Source organism: Hyperolius riggenbachi, chromosome 4 (assembly GCF_040937935.1).
Source record: "Hyperolius riggenbachi isolate aHypRig1 chromosome 4, aHypRig1.pri, whole genome shotgun sequence".
Taxonomy (NCBI): Eukaryota; Metazoa; Chordata; class Amphibia; order Anura; family Hyperoliidae; genus Hyperolius; species Hyperolius riggenbachi.
This window is the reverse complement of record NC_090649.1, coordinates 173,412,521-173,437,553: the sequence shown is the minus strand read 5'-3', so window position 1 is coordinate 173,437,553 and position 25,033 is coordinate 173,412,521. Positions and strand designations below refer to the sequence as shown.

The following is a 25,033-nucleotide window of genomic DNA, read 5'->3' as shown; positions in this document are numbered from 1 at the left end:
GGAGTAAAGCATGCCGGACCTGGAGACCAGAGCGGAGACGGAGCAGCGGTGATCGGGGGCAGTCGCGCCGGCGGAGCAGGTAATGTATGCGGCGGAGAGCGGTGGCAGCAGCACCACCACCACCACAACAGATTGTGAACGGTTTCAGGCTGGAATCAGTTCACAATCTGATTGCAGTAAAGGTAGCCATACGATCCCTCTCTGATCAGATTTGATCAGAGAGGGATCTATCTGTTGGTTGAATCTGATGGCAAATCGACCAGTGTATGGCTACCTTAAATATAAAGCATTAAAGTACACACAGACATGGGATCATTCAATATGGTTGTTTTTAGATGGAGTGGTCTTTGATCTCCTGTCAGTTGGATTTCTGAGGTCATTACAAGATGGGTGCTGTTGATTTTTGAAGGTGGAAAATCTTGTCTGATTGCTGGTGTCTGCCTTTATGCACTGTGGCAATCTGTGTACACCCTTCCCTTTATCCAAATTCATATAAGTAATGTTTAGCTGAAGCAAACATTCAAACTGATCAAAAGTCCTCAAGATGCTCCAGCCATGCCTTCATTATCAAGTGGCATCTAATGTCAATGGTATGCTGTTCTTACACACAGTAGTTACCATCTCCCCAGTGATGCTGCAGCTGCAGAAGTAATCATGAATCATCCCAGGAACTGGCGGCTCATGTCTGAGTCTGATTTGTTAATGTGTCCTCCTACCTATTTCATGTATGGAAGTTTTGTCATTATAAGCCAAGTAGAGGGATGTACTAAAGTCACTGAGTACATGAATCGGGTGATTAATTCTTAACAACGGTCCAGGCCAAGTGGGTACTAAGCTTTAAAATGGTTTACTTTATACGTTCTCGGATGTTCTCAACATCCAAGCTCTCCCCCCCCCCCTGTAATTACATGATATGGAATGTTCCAAAACTATGCAGTGAAAATATTTGACATATTAAGGTGCTATCTCTTTCCAGGCAGGGCCCACACACAGTGTACAGCACACCAGTCTGTTTATGGCAACTGTCTCTTATTACACTATTCTTCTCAAACTTGAGTACAGGCTCACCGACACAAAGGTAATTACTCACTGCCTGCGCAAACTGTTCAGGTCCTCCAAATAGAAACCACATGCTATAATTGGTCTGGAATATTCAGCACACTGCTTAATGTGTTTAATAAGCAGAAAATATGCAATTTTGACTTCTATCCTTATCCATTCCTCCCAGAAATGACAAATCGAGCATGCTAGATGTTGATAGGGCAATGCTCACGGGGACTTTAGATATGTGTAAATTGTAGCGGTTGTTGTAAAGTGATGAAAGGTGGTAAAGGATGTGATCATGTATGTTCTTCCATCAGGACATCAGCATACGGAGTGCTGGGGCAGAAGAAGTGTGTCTATTGTTGGTTAAGTGTACTGTATGGAAGCTATTAGCCCATCTGGTTTACTTAAAACCATATAGAATGTACAGGGTGATTTTACAGAAAGCTGTTCTGTTTTCCAAATCTGCTCAAAGGCCACATTAATGCAGATTCCCCTCTTGTTCAATGTGTGAGGCCAATCAGCACAGAAAAGTATAATACATTGCTTGTCCCTGAGCTCTCCATGGATTTAATCTGCTTAATTAGTATAATAGCATTTTTACTGTTCCGTCATTAGTGAGTAACCATTAGGGCTTTCTCTAGTATTATCTCATTAGTCGATGGGCAACATAGTCTTCTAAGAAGAAGAGATCATTTTAAAACGAAGGTGGGTCTGTTACATGTCCAAGTTTGGGGTTTTTTTGGGTTTTTTTTTTTTGCTTCACTGACACTTAACAACAATAAAGTTTCTGTGTGTATGTATGTGTATATATATATATAAATATATATTATATTATAAAATACTTTTTAAACTGGTAAAATGACATACTGTGTGTGTGTGTGTGTGTGTGCGTGTGCGCGCGCACACGCACAAGGGGGGGGGGTGGCAGAAATGTCACAGATGGGGGCATTGAAGGCACAGGGGACCAGAGGTGACTCAGAGGGGGACCCTTGAGGCAAAGGGGAGCATAAATGAGGTACAAGGAACAGAGATGGCACAGTGTTTCAACTTACAGAAAGATACAGGTTAAGAACAAACCTACACTACCTATCACGTTCATTAACTGGGGGCTACACACACACACACACACACACACACACACACACACACACACACACACACACACACACACACACACACACACACACACACACACACGTGGATTTATACTTTTTACACCCCTAGGCCAGGTATGTTGGGGTTCCCTCCATTTGCTACAGCACCCTCCCATTCCATGTGCAGCCCCCTCTTCCATGTGTAACATCTACAGTATGTACTGCAGACCCTATCTCTCTCATGTACAGCTACCTTGGGCATCAGCTTAAGTTTTTATGTGTTGCCTCCAATTTGCAGCCAACTATTTCATTTGTAGCAACCCCTATTCCATGTCCAGGTGCCCTGTTGGGCTGCAGCCACCCAAGGCCCGGGCCTTTGTTGCTTTTTCAGAAATCTGGCCCTGTATATATATCACAAAGTCACTTTGCATTGTCAACTATATTGTATGGGTGGTACATCTCTAATAATAATTATTATAATAACAACAACAACAACAACAATTATTATTATTTGTGTTTATAAGAAAGAGCTGGATTGCAACTCCAGATGTTGCTACAATTTGCAGTATTCTTATTGTGATGCTCTATTTATAATATGAGGTGATGCCAGGGTAAATATTTGAAAGATGACAGCAAGTGCTCTGGATTGTCAAGGACAAGGGCTTTCCAAGTGCTGGAAGGTTAACACTGGTGTGAGTGGAAGTCAGGGACGTGATTACAGTTCATGGGAACCAGCAATGCAGGATGAGATACATTGAATTTGGTTTCCTTCACATGCTTAAAATAGAGCTATTGTCAGTTTGGGCAGCCTGTCTCTAACCCTGTGAAAGGATTCTTGCAAATGGCTCGGAATGCCCACTGTTTATAGTTGTGTGTCTTTGATGTGTGAATGATGAGAACATTGTGAATTAGAGTATATCCTCGGAAGGTACTAGCGAGATTCCATGTAACTGACACCCTGCAAGCACAGTACAGGATTGCTGAACAGTCGCTAACAAGTGATCCCGTGACATATGCTAAGCGTACAGTACATCATCTTTCTTTTTCCTCTCATGTGTGACTTACTCAGAACAGTTCAAAATACCTGACAAAAATTAATGCTGAATGCAGAATTGACTAGTGAAAAAAAGTACTACAGCAAGTTTTTTTCTTTCTGTAACAGCCAGTGCAAGCATGGCCATTAAAGATTTGATTCTTTTGACAATCGATCAGAAACAATTGTTCGGGCCTGCTGCCAGAAGGAAATCTGCTATCAAATTCGATCAAATTGATAGAATCGATCCATAAACAATATGGGTGCAATCAGTTTTATGATCAAACCGGAGAATCGTCCAAAGAATCCTATCGTTAACAATAACAATTCAATTTCTTAATTTTTGTTTATAAATTTTTGATCAATTAGATTATTTTATCAAACCTACCATATACCATTCAATTTTCAAAGCAATCAAACAGATTTTTCCACACATCCAATCAGATTCTTTATAAAAAAAAATGAATTTTCATCTCTACTCAATCGTTTTAGTCAAATAAATGGGAAAATCAAACTATTTGATTGTATCATGTATGGACACTTTTCCTGTGATTTGTCGGCCTCACTTCCACCATACCATAACACAGATTTGTATATATATATATATATATATATATATATATATATATATATATATATATATATATATATATATATATACTTTTTTCTAGGTTTAGGACAGCCCAAGTTTATTGAGAGAACAGTAATTTGTGGCCACAGTATTCCTCCGCCTAATAGCTGATACTTTTGATGATGACCTGATTGCTAATACTGGGAAACAGACCAGATTTGTCTTGTCTTGTCAGATTTGCTAGATTATAAAGTCATTGGGGAGCTGGCAGACACCAGAGTTATATCACAGCAAATTTGTTTAAAGGATACCCGAACTGACATGTGACATGATGAGATAGGCATGTGTATGTACAGTGCCTAGTACACAAATAACTATGCTGTGTTCCTTTTTTTCTTTCTCTGCATGAAAGAGTTAAATATCAGGTGTGTAAGTGGCTGACTCACTCCTGACTCAGACAGGAAGTGACTACAGTGTGACCCTCACTGATAAGAAATTCCCCTTTTTACCTCTTTCTTGCTCTTAGAAGCCATTTTCTGCTAGGAAAGTGTTTTATAGTTGGAATTTCTTATCAGTAAGGGTCACACTGTGGTCACTTCCTGTCTGAGTCAGGACTGAGTCAGCCACTTACATACCTGATATTTGACTCTTTCAGGCAGAGAAAGAAAAAAAGAAACACAGCCTAGTTATTTGTGTGCTAGGCACTGTACATACACATGTCTATCTCATTATGTCACATGTCAGTTCGGGTATCCTTTAATCACGAAAAGACACCAGCCATATAAATAACATGATAAACTTTGTAAGGAAAACTTATGGTTGTTGCTATGGAAAGAGTACATTCAGCCTTCCAATTGTGTTATTTTCACCTCAGCTTACCTCCACTCCCTTCACTGAAAATCACATAAATAATTTGTCACAGTATTAAATAATACTAATACCTTTGTTTTCTCATTGAGTCTGTGGTCACTGGCTTAGCCTTGCAAAATACCCTGCAAAGGGAGGGTGAGAGGCTGCCCTGGGTATGTCCCCTTGCAATAGGTCATTTTACACAGAAAGTGAGTGGCTATCCAGGTTAAGCCCTTTTCAATAGGCTCTTGTACAGGGAAGATATATGATTGCCCTGGTCATGTTGCCTTCCCATAATGCTTTGCACAAAGAAGGTTAGTGGCTGTCCTAGTGATGCTACCCCAGGTATTGAGGGTGAGTTATTAAGGGTGAGTGATTGTCCAAATAATGCCACCCACCCATGGGGCATTTTACAAAGAGGGTGAGTGGTTCTCCAGGTCATGCCACTCTTCCATGGTGCCTTGTACAGAGAAGACAAGTAGTTGCCCCTGTGGTAGTCCCAGTTATGCTGTCCTCCCATGGGGCATTTCACAGTCTATTAGTCACACTACTTCAGCCTAGTCAAAAACAAAGAATTGACATTATTTTTAAGTTCTATTCATTATGATTTCTGTGATGTTCACCAGGTAGCGGGAGAGTAGACAGACAAAAGATGTAGTAATCGTTTTTTACTTTTAAAAAATCAACATTTTTGTGAAATGAAAAAAAAAATTTATAAATAAAAATCAGGATTTCAATCAAAATGATGGATACAATTTGCAGAGTGGCAGACTGAAGCTGAAAGGAGGTTACACTACTGACCGTTTTGATTCACAGACTTGCCTCTCCCATATATATTCATGAAAAGCTCTGCTCAGCCCGTATTTGACACTGATGCATGAATTGTTAAAGCACACATCTTTCACTGGAGTAGATACAGAAGGAGTACATGCAGGAAGACTACTGATTTCCTGTGTCTGGGAAGGTAATAGCTAGCAGCACCGGTATCTGTAATGTACAGCTTCAAGAAAAAGATTTTGCACTAGCTTCCTCATACTGCAAATGCATTAGTCAACAGATGTCTAAAGACATTATGTACCTGCTTAGAATTCAGTGGAGGTAGAAATGCAAAATCCAGCCTTAGTGAGGTCAAGTGTTAGGCGTGAAGGATCAGCAGCTGATGGCTTCCAGCACTTGAACTCTAGACGGTGTATTTTTAAATAGCACAGGGAGGTTTTTAGACATCTCTTTTTTTTGTGTGACAAAAGCACATGCCGGTAATATTTAAGCTGTTTCCTTTTTTTTCCTGCGCAGGTGAAGTCTGCCATAAGTCTTACACTCAGTTTTCAAATCTCTGCCGACACAAACGCATGCATGCGGACTGCAGGACTCAGATCAAATGCAAAGACTGTGGGCAAATGTTCAGCACCACATCATCACTTAATAAGCACAGGAGATTTTGTGAGGGGAAGAATCACTTTGCTGCTGGAGGATTATTTGGTCAAGGGATTTCACTTCCAGGGGCTCCTTCTTTGGACAAAGCGTCTATGATCAACATGAACCATGCAAACACAGGGCTTGCAGATTACTTTGGTGCTAGCCGGCATGCTGCTGGCCTTACATTTCCAACAGCTCCTGGATTCTCTTTTGGTTTTCCTGGACTGTTTCCCTCAGGTCTTTATCACAGACCACCATTGATACCTACTAGTTCACCAGTGAAAGGACTTCCAGGTGTTGACCAGACAAACAAGAGTCAGAGTCCCCATTTAAACAGACCTCAGGTCTTGCCAGCAACACAAGACATTTTGAAAGCACTGGGCAAACACCCATCTCTGGGTGATTCCAAATCCATGGAATTCCTTGTAGAACATGACTCTGATCAAAGGCCACATGACAAAAACAGTGACCAGTCGGAGAGCAGTGACCTTGATGATGTCAGTACTCCAAGTGGCAGTGATTTGGAGACCACATCGGGCTCTGATCTTGAAAGTGATGTTGAAAGTGATAAGGAAAAAGTAAAAGAAAATGGTAAATTATATAAGGACAAATTGAGCCCACTGCAGAACCTTGCTGCGTTAAATAGTAAACGAGAATATGGTAGCCACCATTCTGTTTTCTCACCATGTTTAGAGGAGCAGACTGCTGTTTCGGGGGCTGTGAATGATTCCATAAAAGCTATTGCCTCAATTGCTGAAAAGTATTTTGGTTCAACTGGACTTGTAGGTCTACCAGATAAAAAAGGTGGATCTTTACCTTACCCATCTATGTTTCCCCTTCCGTTTTTTCCAGCGTTTTCTCAATCAGTATACCCATTTCCTGAAAGAGATGCAAGACCACCTCCTCTTAAAGTGGAGCCGGAGTCTCCAAAAGAAATAAAGAAAACACAAAAAGGCAATGCAGAATCTCCTTTTGATCTTACCGTTAAGCGTAAGGAAGAGAAGCCTGTAGCAAATGTGTCTTCGAAGCCTCTAGCATCAGGGTCTTCCACTGCTGACCAACCTTTAGACTTGAGTATGGGAAGCAGAAGTCGAGCTGTACCAACAAAACAATCAGAGACACCCAGGAAGAACCATATATTTGGAGACAAAAAAGATGTTGATTTAGACCCAAGAAAGCTGAATGATCCATGTTTGCAACACCCCAGACCTGCACCTTTTTTTATGGATCCTATCTACAGGTAAATTCTTAATATTTCAAAGCAGAAAACAACTGGTACCATATGCTGTTGTATTGTGAGAACCCTTTTTATTTGAATAGGTTATTATGTAATCATCTATCTCTACAATGCAGTTGATGTTGAATGTGGCTTTATGACTCAATACACTGAATTCAGAATTCTCAGCACATTAGCCTCAATTCACTAAGCAGTTTAGACTAGTCTACAGATGGTTTTTAGTCTACTGATGGCTTGGTGTAATGTTTTAGACCTGTTTTTAGACCTGGTCTAATGCTGGGCATACACGGCTAGATACTTCTTATCAATCAAGCCGCTGATGGCTCGATTGATAATATCCAACCTGTCCGATCACCATGGCGGATTGATTCTGCGCTTGATCCCCGCGGGCGGACAACGGAAGAAATGAGTGGCTGATAAGGAAGTGCCCGCGGGGACGAGCGGCAATCGATCCACGCGCGCCTGCGCGGACGAGTGGGGTTGCGCCGGCATCCAGCCAGCGACTCGATTCCACTGCATAAACACACCGTGTATGCCCAGCATATCATTCAGTAATTACAGAATTCACAAAGGCAAACAAGGAGTAACCACACCCACTTTTGCTGACAGAGATTAGACCAGCTGATTTCTGCAGGTAAAGTAATTCTGTGAGGTATTTTAGATGTGAGGATGGAACCTTTTGAATTAATTATGCAAGATTTTAATTGTATGCAGAGGAGAGCTCATCAGAGGAGAAGGATGTCAGTCATAGCTACTCATTTGGGAATTGCATCTTTTGATCATTCCCCCTACCAAATTACTAAATGTTTTAGACTAGGTATAAAAACAGGTCTAACACATTTGGTAATTGTGAATTCCCCCTTGATGCAACTGACCAAACCATCAGTAGACTAAAAACCATCTGTAGACTAGTCTAAACTGCTTAGTGAATTGAGGCTATTGAGTTACTTTCTTAGTGTTAAAAGAATTCTATTGATTAAAACAACTTTTTTAATGCTGTATGTTTAGGCACACATTACCACAAGTACTAGGAGCAATTTCCTACCTCACACAGCTCTGTCTCTCTGCTGTAAAATCAACCATCAGTTTTAGATACAAAAGTGTCAGGCTCTGCAGGCCTAGACCATGTTCCTGCACAGGGGGGTTGCTATCAATTCCTCAGTGTATTGTTTATTAACCACCTTGTTGAAAGAATCTTATTCAGATGGTGGTAAGGACGGGGTTAAAAATTCCAGCAATGTTTTTTCCTCATCTTCTATTCTCTGACTGATAAAGATCCTGATAATGCCTTTGTAAACAGCGTCTCTCCCTCTCAGCACGGACACCACATAGCAGCCTATGAAGTAGATGCAGCCTGGAGTTTTTCATCACAAGCAAGCCAGCCAGCCAGTCAGTCAGGAGTAGTGTATATACCCCTGACTGCTAGTTATATTACAGCAATATTACAGCAGATATAGTTACCTGTTGGCTCCTCAGATCAGCCTCCTCCTCCTCATGTCTCCTACATGCTGTGACACAGTAAAGTATATTTGTGAGCTTGTGAGGAATGAAGGATGATTTTTAAGCCAGGGAGAGAGGGAAAGAGAACTGGATGAATAAATAAAGTGCCCCTAGCACCAGTGGTAATGTGTACCCTAATATAAAGTATTTAAAAAAATAAGTTGTTTTAATTGATAGTGTTCCTTTAGACAGGAAATGGGAATCCTAAACTTTGTAACATAGATGAGGTACTTACTTGATGCATAGATTTCTATCCATGTTTTGTGTAGCTTGACTTCACAGCTACTTGGTTATACATGTACTGTATAAGGTACTACTATATATTCCTCCAGTCCCATCATGCTTTGTTTTCAAAAAAAGGAGTATAAAGACAGACTAAAGTTTTGAGCTTACTATAGTCCATCACACTCACTGTGTCAGTTTTACAGAGGTTCTTTAAGGTTGAAGAATATTTGATAGTGCAGGAAAAAGGCATTCCGCTACACCAAGGCTGGGTATAAAACTTTTCTTCAACTTTATTAGCACATCAGTAGAACATGTAAAGGCTGACGCGTATCGGAGCTCTAAGAGGCTCCTTAATCATAGCCAGCTTACACAAACATATCACAGGTTTAAGTAGTCAATAGCCCGCCCACTAGGGGCGTGGTCATCATTCTTAAAGAGACATACATAAATATTGCATATAAAATAGTAGCACATATCAGTACATAAAATGCAATGGGTTAAAAAACCAAAGATGACATGGTTAAGCATCAAGAATATATAAGCACAACATACACTGCATTCTCCAGTTTCGTGAAAGTTAGTATGACATGGTGCAAGTATCAGACCACATGGACATGAATGACATAGGGGAGGTTATACTCTCACATCATATGTTAGACTAATATCCATCTTTGAATTCAGTCCTAAAGGCAAACGTGTACCCAACTTCCATATCCAAAAGGCCACCTAAACATGCCAAAAAAGTCAGCTTTAGTTCTGCGGATAGCTCAGGTTCATTTTCTGATGCATCAGATGGGAAAGAGGAGTTGGTTCAGTCGGTCTTTGCTGGCACCCCAAAAAAGGGGGGAGACCAGCACGGACAGACACAAACCATCACACCAACCTCTTACTACCAAAATCCCAAGAAGAAACGTGGGAAACACAGGTACAGCAAAAGAGGGGTTGCAGGAGGAGGGCGGGGCAAAAACATAAGAAACTAAAACGCCATAATGATCACTCCAATGTCATAAATCTTTCCAGTGTACAACTGTCTGATACCCAGCTTTCCCTGCTTTCCAGAGTTCTTTCTTTCTCACCATCCTGTCATTTTGATGTCTTTGGCACTATGCTAGACATCAATAAATTTATTAGGAATCTCATGGTTAAGAAACATTTCTTGGAACTAGGCGAAGCGGAGGTCGGAGAGGAAAGCCTGGGGGCGGTCACGGGGCCCCCACCTGCTGCCCCGGCACCTGGGGAGGTCCCCCCATTCCGGGAGGCCTCGACCACCCTCGCTCTGGAACAAGTGTCCAGTGTGAGCGGCGGCCCAGTCGCCGGGGCGACCTTGGGCCCCGTGCCCATCTCCAATCCTTTTTTCTATCCCATACAGACCAGATCAGCGGTGGTTGACACTTTTCAAGATCTAGTTGAGGGTGAATTGGTCCGATTACAAAGGACATCTAGAGCTAGGTCAGACCTTACTAAATCCGAACGGGAAGAACTTCTATCCCTCCAGAATGATGACTCTATTGTCATCCGCAATGCAGACAAAGGGGGGGCAGTGGTGGTCCTGGATTCTGATAAGTATAGAGCCGAAGCTCTACGTCAACTGGGGGATAGTGAAACTTACCAGGTTCTCAAAGGGGACCCCACGGGTCGGTTCAAGGCTGAACTCAAGAAATTGTTGAACCTGGGGCTCTCCTTGGGAGTATTCACGGAAAAAGAGAGTGATTATCTTATGGTGGAAACACCAGTGATCCCGATTTTCCATCATCTCCCCAAGGTGCACAAACCGGACGTTCCCCCACGGGGCCGACCCATTGTTGCGGGTATCGGCTCCTTGGGGGAGCGTCTGGGCCAGTGGGTGGACAGTTGCCTTCAGCCACTGGTTCAGCGGCTGCCGGGTTACATTCGGGATACCACCCATTTGTTGAATAGCCTGGAACCTATACAGTGGTCAGAACAATACACATGGGTCACGATGGACGTGACTGCTTTGTATTCTTCGATCCCCCATGCTCTAGCCCTTAGGGCTTTGGATTATCACTTTCGTAAATACGGTTCCTTTACCACCGAAGTCAGGGACCTCCTCATGTTGGCGGTGGATCATCTGTTAACCCACAATTATTTTATGTTCGATGGGGTTTTTTATCTCCAGAGGTGCGGAGCTTCTATGGGAGCCAAATTCTCCCCATCCCTGGCAAATTTGTTTATGGGGTGGTGGGAGGAGCTCCGCATCTTTGGGGAACGGAACCCCTTTTCTGAGTTTATTTTTTGGTATGGGAGATATATAGATGATCTGCTGCTAATATGGGGAGGTCCCCTGGACGTTCTGCCTGATTTCCTGTCATACTGCAACGACAACACCTTTAACTTGATGTTCACTATGTGTCATGACTCCACTAATATTGATTACCTTGATCTTACGTTATGTGGGTCTCGGACACTGGGTAGGGTTGTCACCAAGACCTTCAGGAAAGCATGTGCAGGTAACTCACTCTTGCTGGCCTCCAGTTGCCACCCCGGCCACACTCTCAGAGCTGTTCCTTATGGAGAGATGGTAAGGGTGGCTCGTAATTGTTCTGACCCCAATTTGCTTGGGCGTGAGCTGGATCTGGTGGGAGAGAGGCTCCGGGAGCGGGGATACGATAGCCAGCTGATCAATAGGGCAAGGCAGCAAGCGCTGCAGAGGAATCGTCGGGATTTGCTGGGCGCGGGTGCTGGACGCAGGACTAGGCAAAAAAGAAATGTCACCTTCACAACTCCATACAGTCTGGAGTACAATAAGGTTGTTAATATTATTAAAAAATATTTGCCTGTACTCCATTCGGACCCTAAGCTCCGCACAATCCTGAATAAAGGATGCGCCTTTTCAGCACGTCGCGCCCCTACATTGGGGACTCGCCTCTCCCCGAGCTTTTTCTCCACCTCGTCTAGACCCAGACCCACCTGGTTGTCCTGCAAGGGCTCATTTAAGTGTGGTTATAGCACCTGCAGGTACTGTTGTGTCCACAATCAGACGCGGGAGATTTTTTCTATCTCCAAAAATGAAAGGTTTGATATGAAACAATATATTAACTGTAATACTAGTAACGTTGTTTATCTTATTACCCGTACTGCCTGTGGCCTACAGTACGTGGGGTGCACCACCCGTCCTCTGAGACAGCGTATCTCTGAACACTACAATGGACCTGGGAGGTGTCTTAGGAATGAAACATACATCACACAGGTTTCCAGTGTATCTAAACATTTGTTAAAGGAACACCAGGGTGTCATGACAAGCTTCACCTTTCAAGGTATAGAAAGAGTGGCCCTTTCACCTAGAGGGGGGGATTTACATAGGCTGTTGCTAAAACGGGAGGCCTTTTGGATATGGAAGTTGGGTACACGTTTGCCTTTAGGACTGAATTCAAAGATGGATATTAGTCTAACATATGATGTGAGAGTATAACCTCCCCTATGTCATTCATGTCCATGTGGTCTGATACTTGCACCATGTCATACTAACTTTCACGAAACTGGAGAATGCAGTGTATGTTGTGCTTATATATTCTTGATGCTTAACCATGTCATCTTTGGTTTTTTAACCCATTGCATTTTATGTACTGATATGTGCTACTATTTTATATGCAATATTTATGTATGTCTCTTTAAGAATGATGGCCACGCCCCTAGTGGGCGGGCTACTGACTACTTAAACCTGTGATATGTTTGTGTAAGCTGGCTATGATTAAGGAGCCTCTTAGAGCTCCGATACGCGTCAGCCTTTACATGTTCTACTGATGTGCTAATAAAGTTGAAGAAAAGTTTTATACCCAGCCTTGGTGTAGCGGAATGCCTTTTTCCTGCATGTTCTGAGACCCGTGATTCCTGCTCCTTTGGCTAGTGCAGCGGTGGTGTGAGCGTTTCCTCATCTTTGCTAATATTTGATAGTAGTGGAAAACTTAATTGATCCAGCAAACCCATTAAAGTTTTTTTTTTTTAAATGTCTGTTACGTAAGAAAAGTTTGCAGGCTTTGCCTGGGTCATAAGAAAACATGGTAAGGATCACTCAAAGGATAGCAAATTTTTTTTATAATAAATTCAAATTCATATTAACTGTTAATAGGACTTGCTATAGCTGTTATTTCTCTAACTTTTCAACAGTCTTTGATGTTGTCTGTTATGGCATAAGTAGAACATGACTTATAAAGGTGCCCATACATGGAGCAATGTATGGGCAGATTGCCTAAGTGATAGATCTTTCTCTGATTGAATGTGATTGGAGAGAGTTTGGTTGGCAGCCCATACACCGCAGGATGATTCCCGATTAATTTAATCATGAAATCTTTTGGCAATCGGCCTTGTGACACCACCTCTGTCGCTGTCCCCCCAAATGTTGTATTTCCCCCCCCCAGTGTGCATGCTTTAAAATACATTACCTGTTTGCCCGGCCGCTAGCGTCCAGTTCTCTAGCTTGCCGTATTGGTGCCCCAGGTGGCTGCTGGTGTATAGCATGTGGGGCACATGTACACCATTGGACGTGAATGCGGAAGTGGTTGGACGCTTGCGGACAGGTAAAGTATTTTAATGCACGCAGCAGAGGGCATATTTAACATTTGAGGGATAGAGGCCAGGAATTCTCTGCTTTTCTGCCTATATAAATTAATGCCTTTGAATAGCAAAAAAAATTAAGTATTGACAAAAAAACATATCCTTAGAGGTGTTACTGGATCTTTATTATGCTGGATACACACGTTGCGTTTCCGCATGTGACGCGGCCGTCGATACGCGTCGATACGATTATTTCCGAACATTTCCGAACGAACTTCGATGATTTTTAGGTCGAATGCCATGTAAAGTATGGCAAATCGACCTAATGATCCATCGAAGCTTGAATCGGACATGTCGGAAATAATCGAATCGACGCGTATCGACGGCCGCGTCGCACGCGGAAACGCAACGTGTGTATCCAGCATAAAAGTGGACCCAAACCAAACATTTTTTTTATTCAAAATATTTAGTTGCACCACTCTGACACATACAAAGATAAACAAACACTCCTTTAAGCCTATAAACATTTCAGTGCATGCTTTTCACCCTTATCTTTTCATAACTAGGGTTATACAGGTGGCAGCCATTACTTCTGAGATTAGTAAGAGGTTTTACATCATGAGTGTGTTTGTCATCAGCTACCCTCCCACACAGGGGCGTCGTCCATGTGAAATCTCACACAAGCTGAGATCATCTTCCCTGTGACATCATCAGTAGCAGCCTGTGTTTTGTTTTTGTTTTTTATCTCCTCCACCAGTTTGCCGGAAAAATCCCGGCAATATGAAGGAAAGGGAGGTGTTCCTCCGATAAATGTAAAATATTTTATATTTGTCATCATGCAGCTGAAAAAAGGCTGCTATTTATCATTATAATTTACAAAATAGATTTTATTTCTGAAATCTTGTATTTTTATTTTGGGTCCACTTTAAGAACTGGGCTTTTAAAAAATCTTGGAATAAATTCAAACTTACTGGTAATTGCAAGACTTTCTACCAACTGCAATCAACATTTGTGTTTTGATTATTTTCCAAAGTTTAATACTTTATTATTTAAGCAGAAAACTAACATTTCCCAGCCAACAAAGTTAACTGGTAACGATAGACACCCTATGGTATAACAATGGCAGATGGTGTAATATCCAATGTGTTCTCTATCAATGGCATATATGTCGAGCATTACAACAAAAAGTATACATTAAGTTTTGTAAATTTAAAAATGATCAGCAATGAGCTGATAACCTCTAGGCTGGTCCAGCATCAGACTGTAACATTTATTCATGATTGCAGATTGTTGCATTTATTTGTGATTTCAGAGTGTACAATTAATTTTTAATTTCAGGGTAGAAAAGAGAAAATTATTGGATCCTCTAGAAATTCTAAAAGAAAAGTATTTAAGACCGCCCCCTGGATTTTTATTCCATCCACAGGTATGTACAGAATAGACATCTAGGAATGTCAGCTATGAATGTGCATAAGCAACTTGTATGATAACAGCATAAAATAATGAAATTCTTATCTGGCAAGTATTTACTACTCTAAGAACAGATAACCATGACCTTATTATTGCATTTATAGCTCTAAAATACCCTAGAAGCAAACAACTTTTTATGGTGTAATGTCAGATGTCACTGTGCTGTTTTGATGCTAAATCTGTCTGTTTGCTATTGTTCTAGAAATCCAATATAATCCAATTAAAGTATAATTTGCAACATGTAGAAGGTAACTTCCTAGTTCTAATAACCCTCCCATTTTGGCTAGTTGGTCTGTTGAAAGACTCTGTCTCTTTTGTGAATTAGATATCCTTTGTGAGCATAGGCATTTTGCCAGTTAAATCAAGACTGACCAGATAAGAGATAACTTTGGTGTTAGTTGGTTCCCTTATGGTTACTAAAGTAAACAGTTGTAGTTAAAATCCAACATTGTTATACACATGCATTCTGCAATATTTCTTTCTTGTGTTCTGTGTCCTTCTTGCTTGATTGCAACATGTCACTTGCAGCCGTAGCTTCACTGCTGCAACCTGTCCGGTAACCCTGGAATCAACCTGTATATTTGAATCATATACTTGTACTTTATGTTGGTCCAATCATCTGGACGAAAGGAATCAGCAGTAATTCTCAGGAGGAAAAAAAATGAAATAACTATTAACCTTGGAGCTATTAATCTACTAACCTGCTACTCTCATTATTTCTTGACTCATTCGAATAGTATAGAGTTGGACAGCTAAATACAGAAAGTGTTTAAAATGTCTATAAGTATAAATGACAAAAGTTATCCCCTTTCAGTCTACAGTACAATAAAACCCCAGAAGGTTCTTCACAGAACTTCTAATGGTAAAATTACCAGGACCTACTTATCCATTTGTTTAGTTTGGAGTCCTTACATAGCCTAACCAGTATTAAAATTCTAATACATTTTATTGAAAGGCAGTATTTTTTTTTACTAGTACATGAGTAGACCAAAATGTAACCCAGCCTTTTTCATGAGCTCTTTCATGGCAGCATGTTGGTCCCGATTTATGAAGGTTGGAGGGCAGTTGAGAGCTTGATTGATTCCGTAACCTGGGCTGAGTTATTTTGAAAACTGATTACTGCTGGGTGGCAAAAATGTGCAAATCGTACCTGAGTTATATCAAATTATAGTAAAAGTTGCCTATAGAATAGTAAAATGACAGTCATGAAATAAATGGCTAATTTCTCTTCACTAATGCCCATGTTATCCTTTAATAGTAGATAAACAGTTAAATATTAGAATTGTTATTATGGTTAGTGAGCTGAAGCAAAGTACGAAATAGATGAGTTTATTTGTAAACGTGATTTGCCTGAATCAGCAATGGTTCATCAGCAAATGTTACCTTTATGGATGCACAAGACACCACCATGGAGGCTGTGAATAACAGGGAAAGTGACTTATGGCTTTTCTCTAATTAGTATAATGTATTGACATCTGCAGACAGGTGCATTTTCTCTTCTCAACAAAGAGGCCTTTCTTCACTAGAGAGTAAATGCATCAGCCTGTCTTGTTTGCCAGAAGAAAATGTATTAACCTAATAGTGTGATATTGGAAGTCTCTTACAAGGACAGTTTTAAAAGTGTTTTTGGTCCAAGTCCAAGTATGTACTCATTTACAAAGAAGGGACCGCCTAGTATTATTGTGTGTCTTCAGAGTTCTACACTAAGCTCAAAAATATATTCTTGGATGCATTTGGGCCCATATGCAATTAACTTTTTCTCCTTAGTTTTCTCCTAGGTGATATTTTTAAACTTGTCAATAAAATGAATTTTAAGCCACCAGAAAGGGATAAAATACTCAAAATAATTGTGACAGTACTTTTTCATTTACTTTTCGTTACTTTTTCTGTTTAAAAGTGCTAGAATGTTATTTTAAATAGAAGATGAAAAATTATCTCCTAGGAGAAAACTCTGGAGAAAAAATGAATTGCATACGGGCCTTGGTGTCTTGGTCTAGGTTTCATATAGTAAACACTGCAATCCTTAGGCACTTTTTTTTGGTTACTGTGTAGTAAGAATCCACGTGAAACTCATGTAAACCTTTTTACAACTACTAAGAAAACAACCTCTATGCCCTTTGCCAGTGTGGAAATAAGTGTTTGTTGGGCAGACTAAGCATCGTAAATATTGTTTGCTAAACTGATTTAATTGCGATTTTCATTTCTTTCAAATGTTTTGGCAGTGTACAAATATATATACTGCCAATATATGGCCTGATTCAATTTATTTTTTCTACCAAGTTTTTCATAGGAGATACTTTTTCATCTTCTGTTTAAAAAACCCTTGAACTATGCAAGTTACAAAGTGCAGAAGGTTAGATAAAAAAGTACTGACAAAATTATTTGTAGCATTTTCTTGCTTGCTGGTGACTTAAAAGGCATTTGCATCAGGCCCAATAGTGTTTAAAATTAAGACAAGATCCACCAAATAGACATAAACAAGAACCGTCAAATGTTTTACTTGTTGATTTCACCTGTGTTTTAGGTTTAGAGTTTAAAAAAATAATCCCAAACATTTTGTTAAACTGAGGCATATTTAAGTAATAGTATACATAATCCCTCCCTTTGTTTCTTGAAATGATTCCATTTGGTGGTTGCATTTTACTACTTATGAAATTAATTTAAGTTTACTGCCACAAGTATGGATCCATAATGTTTAGCAGAAACCTTTTATTGTTGATGAAATGTTGAAGCAAGCTAAGTAGCCTCAAAGAATGAGATGTGAAAGACCAATTAAGCGGGCACCATCCAAAACTTTATTTTAGTATTAGTACCAAAAAGGGATAGTCGGAACCCCTTTCAGAATAACCCACCCATACACTATAGGAAATGTTTTTTTCTGGTGCTCTGCTTTAAGTTATACTTGCAGAGATTGACAAGAACCAATAGTAGCCAATCAGCAGGAATCTTTTAATTTTACTCTTTGCACTGCTGTATTGGCAAGGCCCAAGAATGCAGCTTTTTATAAAGTCAAATGTCATTGCACTATGTTTCACTTTCTGTTGATCTGATTTGCATTTGTGTCTGGCTTGTCTAATAGCTTAACTTTTGTTTTCTATTAATTTAACAGTTCCCCTTTCCTGATCAGAGAACATGGGTATGTGATCATCTTTGTTTTTCTATCTATTCTGAAACATGTATTTAAGGACATATACAGGGAGGGGTAAATAGAGGCTGCCATTATCCATAGAAAAAAATGCCAGTTTATAGATTGTCACTCTGACTCTGAGTCTCTGAGTCACATATCTGGAATAAGCACACATCTTGAAAAGTAAAGGTGGTCACACACGATACAATAAATGATCCGATTTTACGTTAATTCGATAAAAACGATCGGATCTCCCAAAAAATCGAAAGCTTTTTTTTTTCATTCGACTGAAAAATCCGATCGGATTTCCCGTTTTCTTCTATTTTAATCGATCCGGAAAGCCAGATCTTTTTCTTCAATCTTACTAAAGATTGTATGGTGTTTGTTGGATTGTCAATTTATTAATATACACACCCTAGCAATTTTGTTAGAGTTTCCAATCATTTTTATCATAATTGGGGAAAAATTGAACATAGGTGTGTGATACATTGGTCATATTTTTGAAATGTTACAATCAGTCAGAAAAATGTATTGCAATTCTTAAATTGAACAGATATTTAAAAAATTGTATGGTGTGTGGCCACCTTTAGAGATGAGTCAGAACTTGTGATCTCCATCTTTGTTTTTGGTCAAAGGTAAGAACGTATTAGTGGCAGATGATCATCCTGATAACCAGGCAAATCACAATCTTTATAAAAATTATAATAATTATTATGATTGTGCATTTATAAAGCACAGATGACCACCACAGCGCTGTATAGAGTACATAGTCAAATCACAAATGGTCTCTCAGGGGAGCTCACAATCTAATCCTAACCAGAGTTATAGTCTAATGTCCATATTCACTCTTTGTCCAGAAAGGAAGTAGAAAAGTCTTCCCTAGAAACTATAAAATATAAAGCATTTTAGGATACCAGACATGTTTGCACTGCTGCCCATCATTTCCTGTCATTGAAGGTCCCAGAGACAGGAAGTTAGGAAACTCTCTAGAACAGGGATACAGACAGCACAACCCTCAACATTTCTGACTCCTTCCACTATATCCAAACCTTATATTAAAAAAAAATCAGGAGTTGAGTTGTAAAAGGAAATAAAAATGGCAGCCTCCATAAACCACTCACTACAACTTTTCCTTTCCTTGTATTGCACATCTTATCCTAATGTAATGTACTGTATGAGTGAAATATAAATCTTGAATTCTATTATATTTGCAGTGGCTTGTTCTCCTACTAGGACAGCACTTTTTTTTGCTTGAGCCCCACAATGATCTCTACTATAATTACCTCTAATATTCTAAACATATATTAGAGGTTTATTTTGCCTTTTTCCTTTCCTAAGTTAATTTAAGGTGACAGTCTAGTGGAAAAGCTATATCAATTATAATGTAATCTCAATATCATACAGACAATACATCACTGCTAATAGGAAAGTGACCTTTGTGTTGAACTTCTCTCTTTTCAAAACATTGCACTAGTCGTTATTGTATTCATGCATTTTTTTATGACAAAACATAAATAACATAATAAATGATTTAAGAAGGAGAGATTCAGCCATTTCAATCTCAAGATTTCTTCTACTGATAATTTTTCTTTTCTAAAAAAAAATTCATTTAAATGAAATAATTTTTAAGTGGTATTGTGATGTTCTCCTAGGGGCCATGTCAAATGGGTGACTGAGTTATACTTCAGTATATTTTATTTGAGTTGCTAGTAATAGCGACTAGTTGCAAGCAATTCAGTTGCCCATCTGCTCAAGCTATCTGTTTCCCATCAAACATAGGTACAGTGGGATGCTAAAGTTTGGGCAACCTTGTTAATTATCATGATTTTCCTGTATAAATCGTTGGTTGTTTCGATAAAAAATGTCAGTTAAAAATATCATATAGGAGACACACACAGTGATATTTGAGAAGTGAAATGAAGTTTATTGGATTTACAGAAAGTGTGCAATAATTGTTTAAACAAAATTAGGCAGGTGCATAAAAAAAAAAAAGAAATGAAATCAATATTTAGTAGATCCTCCTTTTGCAGAAATTACAGCCTCTAATCACTTCCTGTAGGTTCCAATGAGAGTCTGGATTCTGGTTGAAGGTATTTTGGACCATTACTCTTTACAAAGCATCTCTTGTTAATTCAGGTTGTTGGCTTCCGAGCATGGACAGCTCTCTGTAACTCACACCACAGATTTTCAATTACATTCAGTTCTAGGGACTGAGATGGCCATTCCAGAACATTGTACTTGTTCTTCTGCATGAATGCCTTAGTGGATTTTTAGCAGTGTTTAGGGTCATTGTCTTGTTGAAAGATCCAGCCCCGGCACAGCTTCAGCTTTGTCACTGATTCCTGGACATTAGTCTCCAGAATCTGATTATACTGAGTGGAATCCATGCATCCCTCAACTTTGACAAGATTCCCAGTCCCTGCACTGGCCACACAGTCCCACAGGCTCAGCATGATTGAACCACCACTATATTTTATTGTAGGTAGCAGGTGTTTTACTTGGATTGCTGTGTTCTTTTTCCTCCATGCATAATGCCCCTTGTTATGCCCAAATAACTCAATTTTAGTTTCATCACTCCACAGCAACTTATTCCAAAATTAAGCTGGCTTGTCCAAATGTGCTTTAGCATACCTCAAGCGGCTCTGTTTGTGCTGTGGGTGGAGAAAAGGCTTTCTCTACATCACTCTCGCATACAGCATCTCCTTGTGTAAAGTGCGCCGAATGGTTGAATGATGCACAGTGACTCCATCTGCAGAAAAAATGATGTTGTTGGTCTTTGGTGCTGGTCTGGGGGTTGACTCTGACTGTTCTCACTATTCCTCTCTTCTGTCTATCCAAAACTTTTCTTGGTCTGCCACTTCGAGCCTTAACTTGAACTGAGCCTGTGGTCTTCCATTTCCTCAATATGTTCCTAAATGTGGAAACGGACAGCCACTTCGAGCCTTAACTTGAACTGAGCCTGTGGTCTTCCATTTCCTCAATATGTTCCTAAATGTGGAAACGGACAGCTGAAATCACTGAGACAGCTTTCTGTATCCTTCCCCTAAACCATGATGGTGAACAATCTTTGTCTTCAGGTCATTTGAGAGTTGTTTTGAGAACCCTATGTTGCTACTCTTCAGAGAAAATTAAAAGAGGAGGGAAACGTACAATTGACCCCCTTAAATACTCTTTCTCATAATTGGATTCACCTGTGTATGTAGGTCAGTGGTCACTGAGCTTACCAAGCTAATTTGAGTTCCAATAATTAGTTCTAAAGGTTTTGGAATCAATAAAATGACAAATGTATGCACCTGCCTAATTTTATTTAAGCTATTATTGCACACTTTCTGTAAATCCAATAAAATTAATTTCACTTCTCAAATATCACTGTGTGTGTCTCCTTTATGATATTTTTAACTGACATTTTTTATCGAAGCAAACAACGATTTATACAGGAAAATCATGACAATTAACAAGGCTGCCTAATCTTTCTCATCCCACTGTAAGAACTTTTCACTTGCTCAGGTGACCCGAGATGCCCATATGTTAAGTAGGTAAAGGGAGTTATTTTTAACTCCCTACCTATTTGATGCTAACAAGAATGTTAGGAAAACCCTTTCCTCACAGGGACCACCCAGCTGCTTGTCACTCTGGCCTCAGGAAGCCTCAGCAAAGACTCTAAACTGACCAATGGAAATCCTCCTCAGAAAGGATTATCCTTCATTGACAGCCTGGACCAATTGCCAGCCTCGATGGGAAGCTCAAAGATGCTCAAAGATGCTTTTGCCGGGGCTACAGTTTTAGATGGAAGAGAGGAGAGCATTGGTGGCAGTCACAGTGGATCTGGCAGGTGACACAGGGCAATGGAGAGGGATGACTCCAGGAGAGTCTGGCATGCAATGGTGTGCTGGCTCTAGCAATGATTGTCAGGTGACAGTGACAGGTGCATGCCTATCTCCCAGAGGAGTGAGGTAGTGGTGTCATGGTGCTGAAGGACAGTTCCATGGCACAAATATCTCGCTCCCCCTCACTTGGCATCAAACAGGCCACAGGAGATTCGCTTATAAATAGCTACTATTCGCCCCAGTTATGCTCTTTACCCTTAGGTGAAGCTGGCTATTGAATTTGCTGGTAAATCCTGAGTGATGTGAGGTCACACGTTTTGAGTTTCTATTCACCTGGAATTGTATTTGGCCCTTTGTTGTTTTTTTATTCATAAGAAGCCACTCCACTCAGGCAAGAGAAGCTTTTCTGATTTAAAGCTGCCTACTCTAATTTTGGGAATACACGAGTCTTTTCGGCAGATTTAATGGCGATCGATTTTTTAATTAGTTTTCAGATTGTTTTCTTAACAGTCTTTTTTCTGATCGATTTCCATTCACTTCTATGAGAAAATCGATCAGAAAAACTATTGATCCGACCTGTCGGAAATTATCTATTGAGCCATCTATCTGCCAAAAAAACGTATTCCCAGCATTATGGTTTGGTCTGAAATGATATCTGGATGAATATTGGAAGCTGATGAGGAAGTGGTTGGTGAACTTTGAAATGCATGTCAGGCATATTTTTCTATGATGCAGTAAATCCATATTAATTAATCGATGATCATCCTTGATATTACAAATATTTTTTTTTATATGTAGTATTATGGTTTTTTATGAGTATATTATTAAGAGTGTGTTTTACACTCTTTGTGTATGTTTTGACTGTATTGTTGGATATAAAGTGGCTGAGCCCATTGTATTTTATTGTTTTAGTTGCTTGTATCTCTTTGCCAAAATCAAACAGCCCCTGATGTCTGTCCTTGAAGGGGAGGGGGATTAAAAATAATCAAAAAAACTTGTGACATCTCTGTACAGTGAGACATGCTATGGATTTCTTGTCCAGCCCAAAAAATGGTGCTTTCACTATGTTTAGGTGCTGGAAATATTTTGAAGAACAGACAGAAGACCAAAGAAGGCCACTGTTACAACTTACAAAACACCAGGCTAAAAATCACCACTTAAATATTAAAAACATTATAGCCACGATATGGTGGTAGCAAGACTCGATAACAAGAGAGAATTTTTCATAAACAAAAATGATCATGTTTGATGAGTTTCCATATTTATGCAGTGAACATATTATTTTAGCCACATTTCTTACTAGCAATATTTTTTTTTTTTGCCCTGGCCAGCCATGGGGTCTCTGTAGAAGTTACTTTGGGGCCACAGACATAAGATTTTCCCCCATTTTTATTGGCTACCTGTTATGATGACCATTTCATGCATGGGTAATCTTAGAATCTAAAAGCAGAAGATATGAAAAGTCAGTCTGACACACGTTTTGCCATGCCTATTAGAGTAAGGTCAGGTTCTTTTCAATGTTACGCTAACTAAAGTTCCAATATAAGATTAGTGAGTACAGATTGTCTATCTCAGTAGCACAGAAAATTGAAAAGAATGTTGTACTGTTTCAGCAGTTAATCAGTTACAGAACTCATGCACATTCTTATACTCCCTCTGCATTTGAATTGCTATGTGTGTACACACACACACACACACACACACACACACACACACACACACACACACACACACACACACACACACACACACACACACACACACACACACACACACACACACACACACACACACACACACACACACACACTGCTATAAGTACAGATACATGTACATAGAATTACTGCATACTTTTGAAAGTTCTCGATTGTGGTTACATGTACAGCACTTACTCAGAAGGCTATGTCAAAGCTTGTAATTTACCTAAGTGGCTGATATTGATTGAAATATATTACCCATATAATTTGTAACATAACACCCTTGGTTTTAGAGGAATTTGTTTTAAAATGCTGATTTAATTTTAATGTCCAAAGCTTTGCAGGAAGTGGTTACAGTCCCTGTGCTTATCTGAGAATTAACTCTTCCAACTCCTCATTGGCAACAAGCCTCCCTTAGCCACCTGGACGTATTCCATAACATTTCTAAGGCAGAGCATTCTCATAATTACACTTGAAGAATGCATTACCTCCGCATAGATTTATTACTCAGACCTTTGTTAGGCCTTAACTTGTCAAGCTTTTTATATACACGGACACAGAACATCTATATTGTGCTTTTCTCCTGGTGGACTCTAAGCACCAGAGCTGCAGTCACTAGGGCGTGCTCTATAGGCAGTAGCAGTGTTAGCCCAAGGTCTCCTACTGAATACGTTCAGGCTGAACAGGAAGAGCCGAGATTCAAACCTAGGTATCTTGTGTCAGAGCGAGGCAGAGCCCTTAACCATTACACTATCCAGCCACTATTTAATACGTAATGTTAGTAGCTGTAAATCAAATGGCTCTGAACATAACTTGCAGCTATCAGTGTCCTCAGTGAGCTATTTCCTATGTAAATGGCCCATGGTTTTAGGACCTCTCAGGGCACAGAAATGTCACATGAATTAATACCTCTAGATAATGAAACTAGCCAGAATATTAAATGGTTATAAATAAAAGATATTTATTGTCTTTAGTAAAGTACTAGTTATCCCTAACTATCATACGGGCTGTCATAACCTCTGTGCTTTCTCTGTCAATGCTAATCATCTTGAAGGCCAAAGGTCATTTGTCATTCTCTAAACATTTCCCTGCTATACCTATCCAAATATATCCAATTGATTTCTTACCCAGAACAGTCCAACTAGATTAAAAGCTACGGAATTGTGATTGCACGTTATAAAAAATTGATTTTTAATAAATAAAAAAATAGAAAGGGAAAAAGCCGAAAATGCTAATTCTCCAGATGCTCGGCCTAGATAATGGCATTGCTCTGCTGGGATGGAATTACCTGCTATGAAATCAGCAGTAACATTACAAAGCTGTCTGCCCTGTGATCAGTAGGTGTCAAGATCCTTCATGTTGACAAATGTGCTGTCCATAAGCATCTGTGGAGAATGTATTAGCAGCAGCATGATTATGAATCAAACC

At 39.8% G+C, this 25,033-nt stretch overlaps 1 protein-coding gene across 5 annotated transcripts in view; it reads left to right on the top strand.

The window, feature by feature from the left end:
• MECOM (MDS1 and EVI1 complex locus) overlaps nucleotides 1–25,033 on the top strand; it is a 732,499-nt gene that overhangs the window by 687,888 nt on the left and 19,578 nt on the right. For 3 of the 5 annotated variants that reach the window (XM_068280968.1, XM_068280967.1, XM_068280972.1), the window contains 3 exons: nucleotides 5,888–7,250; nucleotides 14,823–14,910; nucleotides 18,064–18,090. In XM_068280968.1, the coding sequence (XP_068137069.1) occupies nucleotides 5,888–7,250; nucleotides 14,823–14,910; nucleotides 18,064–18,090 (1,478 nt within the window). The remainder of the gene's footprint in view (nucleotides 1–5,887; nucleotides 7,251–14,822; nucleotides 14,911–18,063; nucleotides 18,091–25,033) is intronic. The other 2 variants (XM_068280971.1, XM_068280970.1) reach the window with 1 other exon arrangement.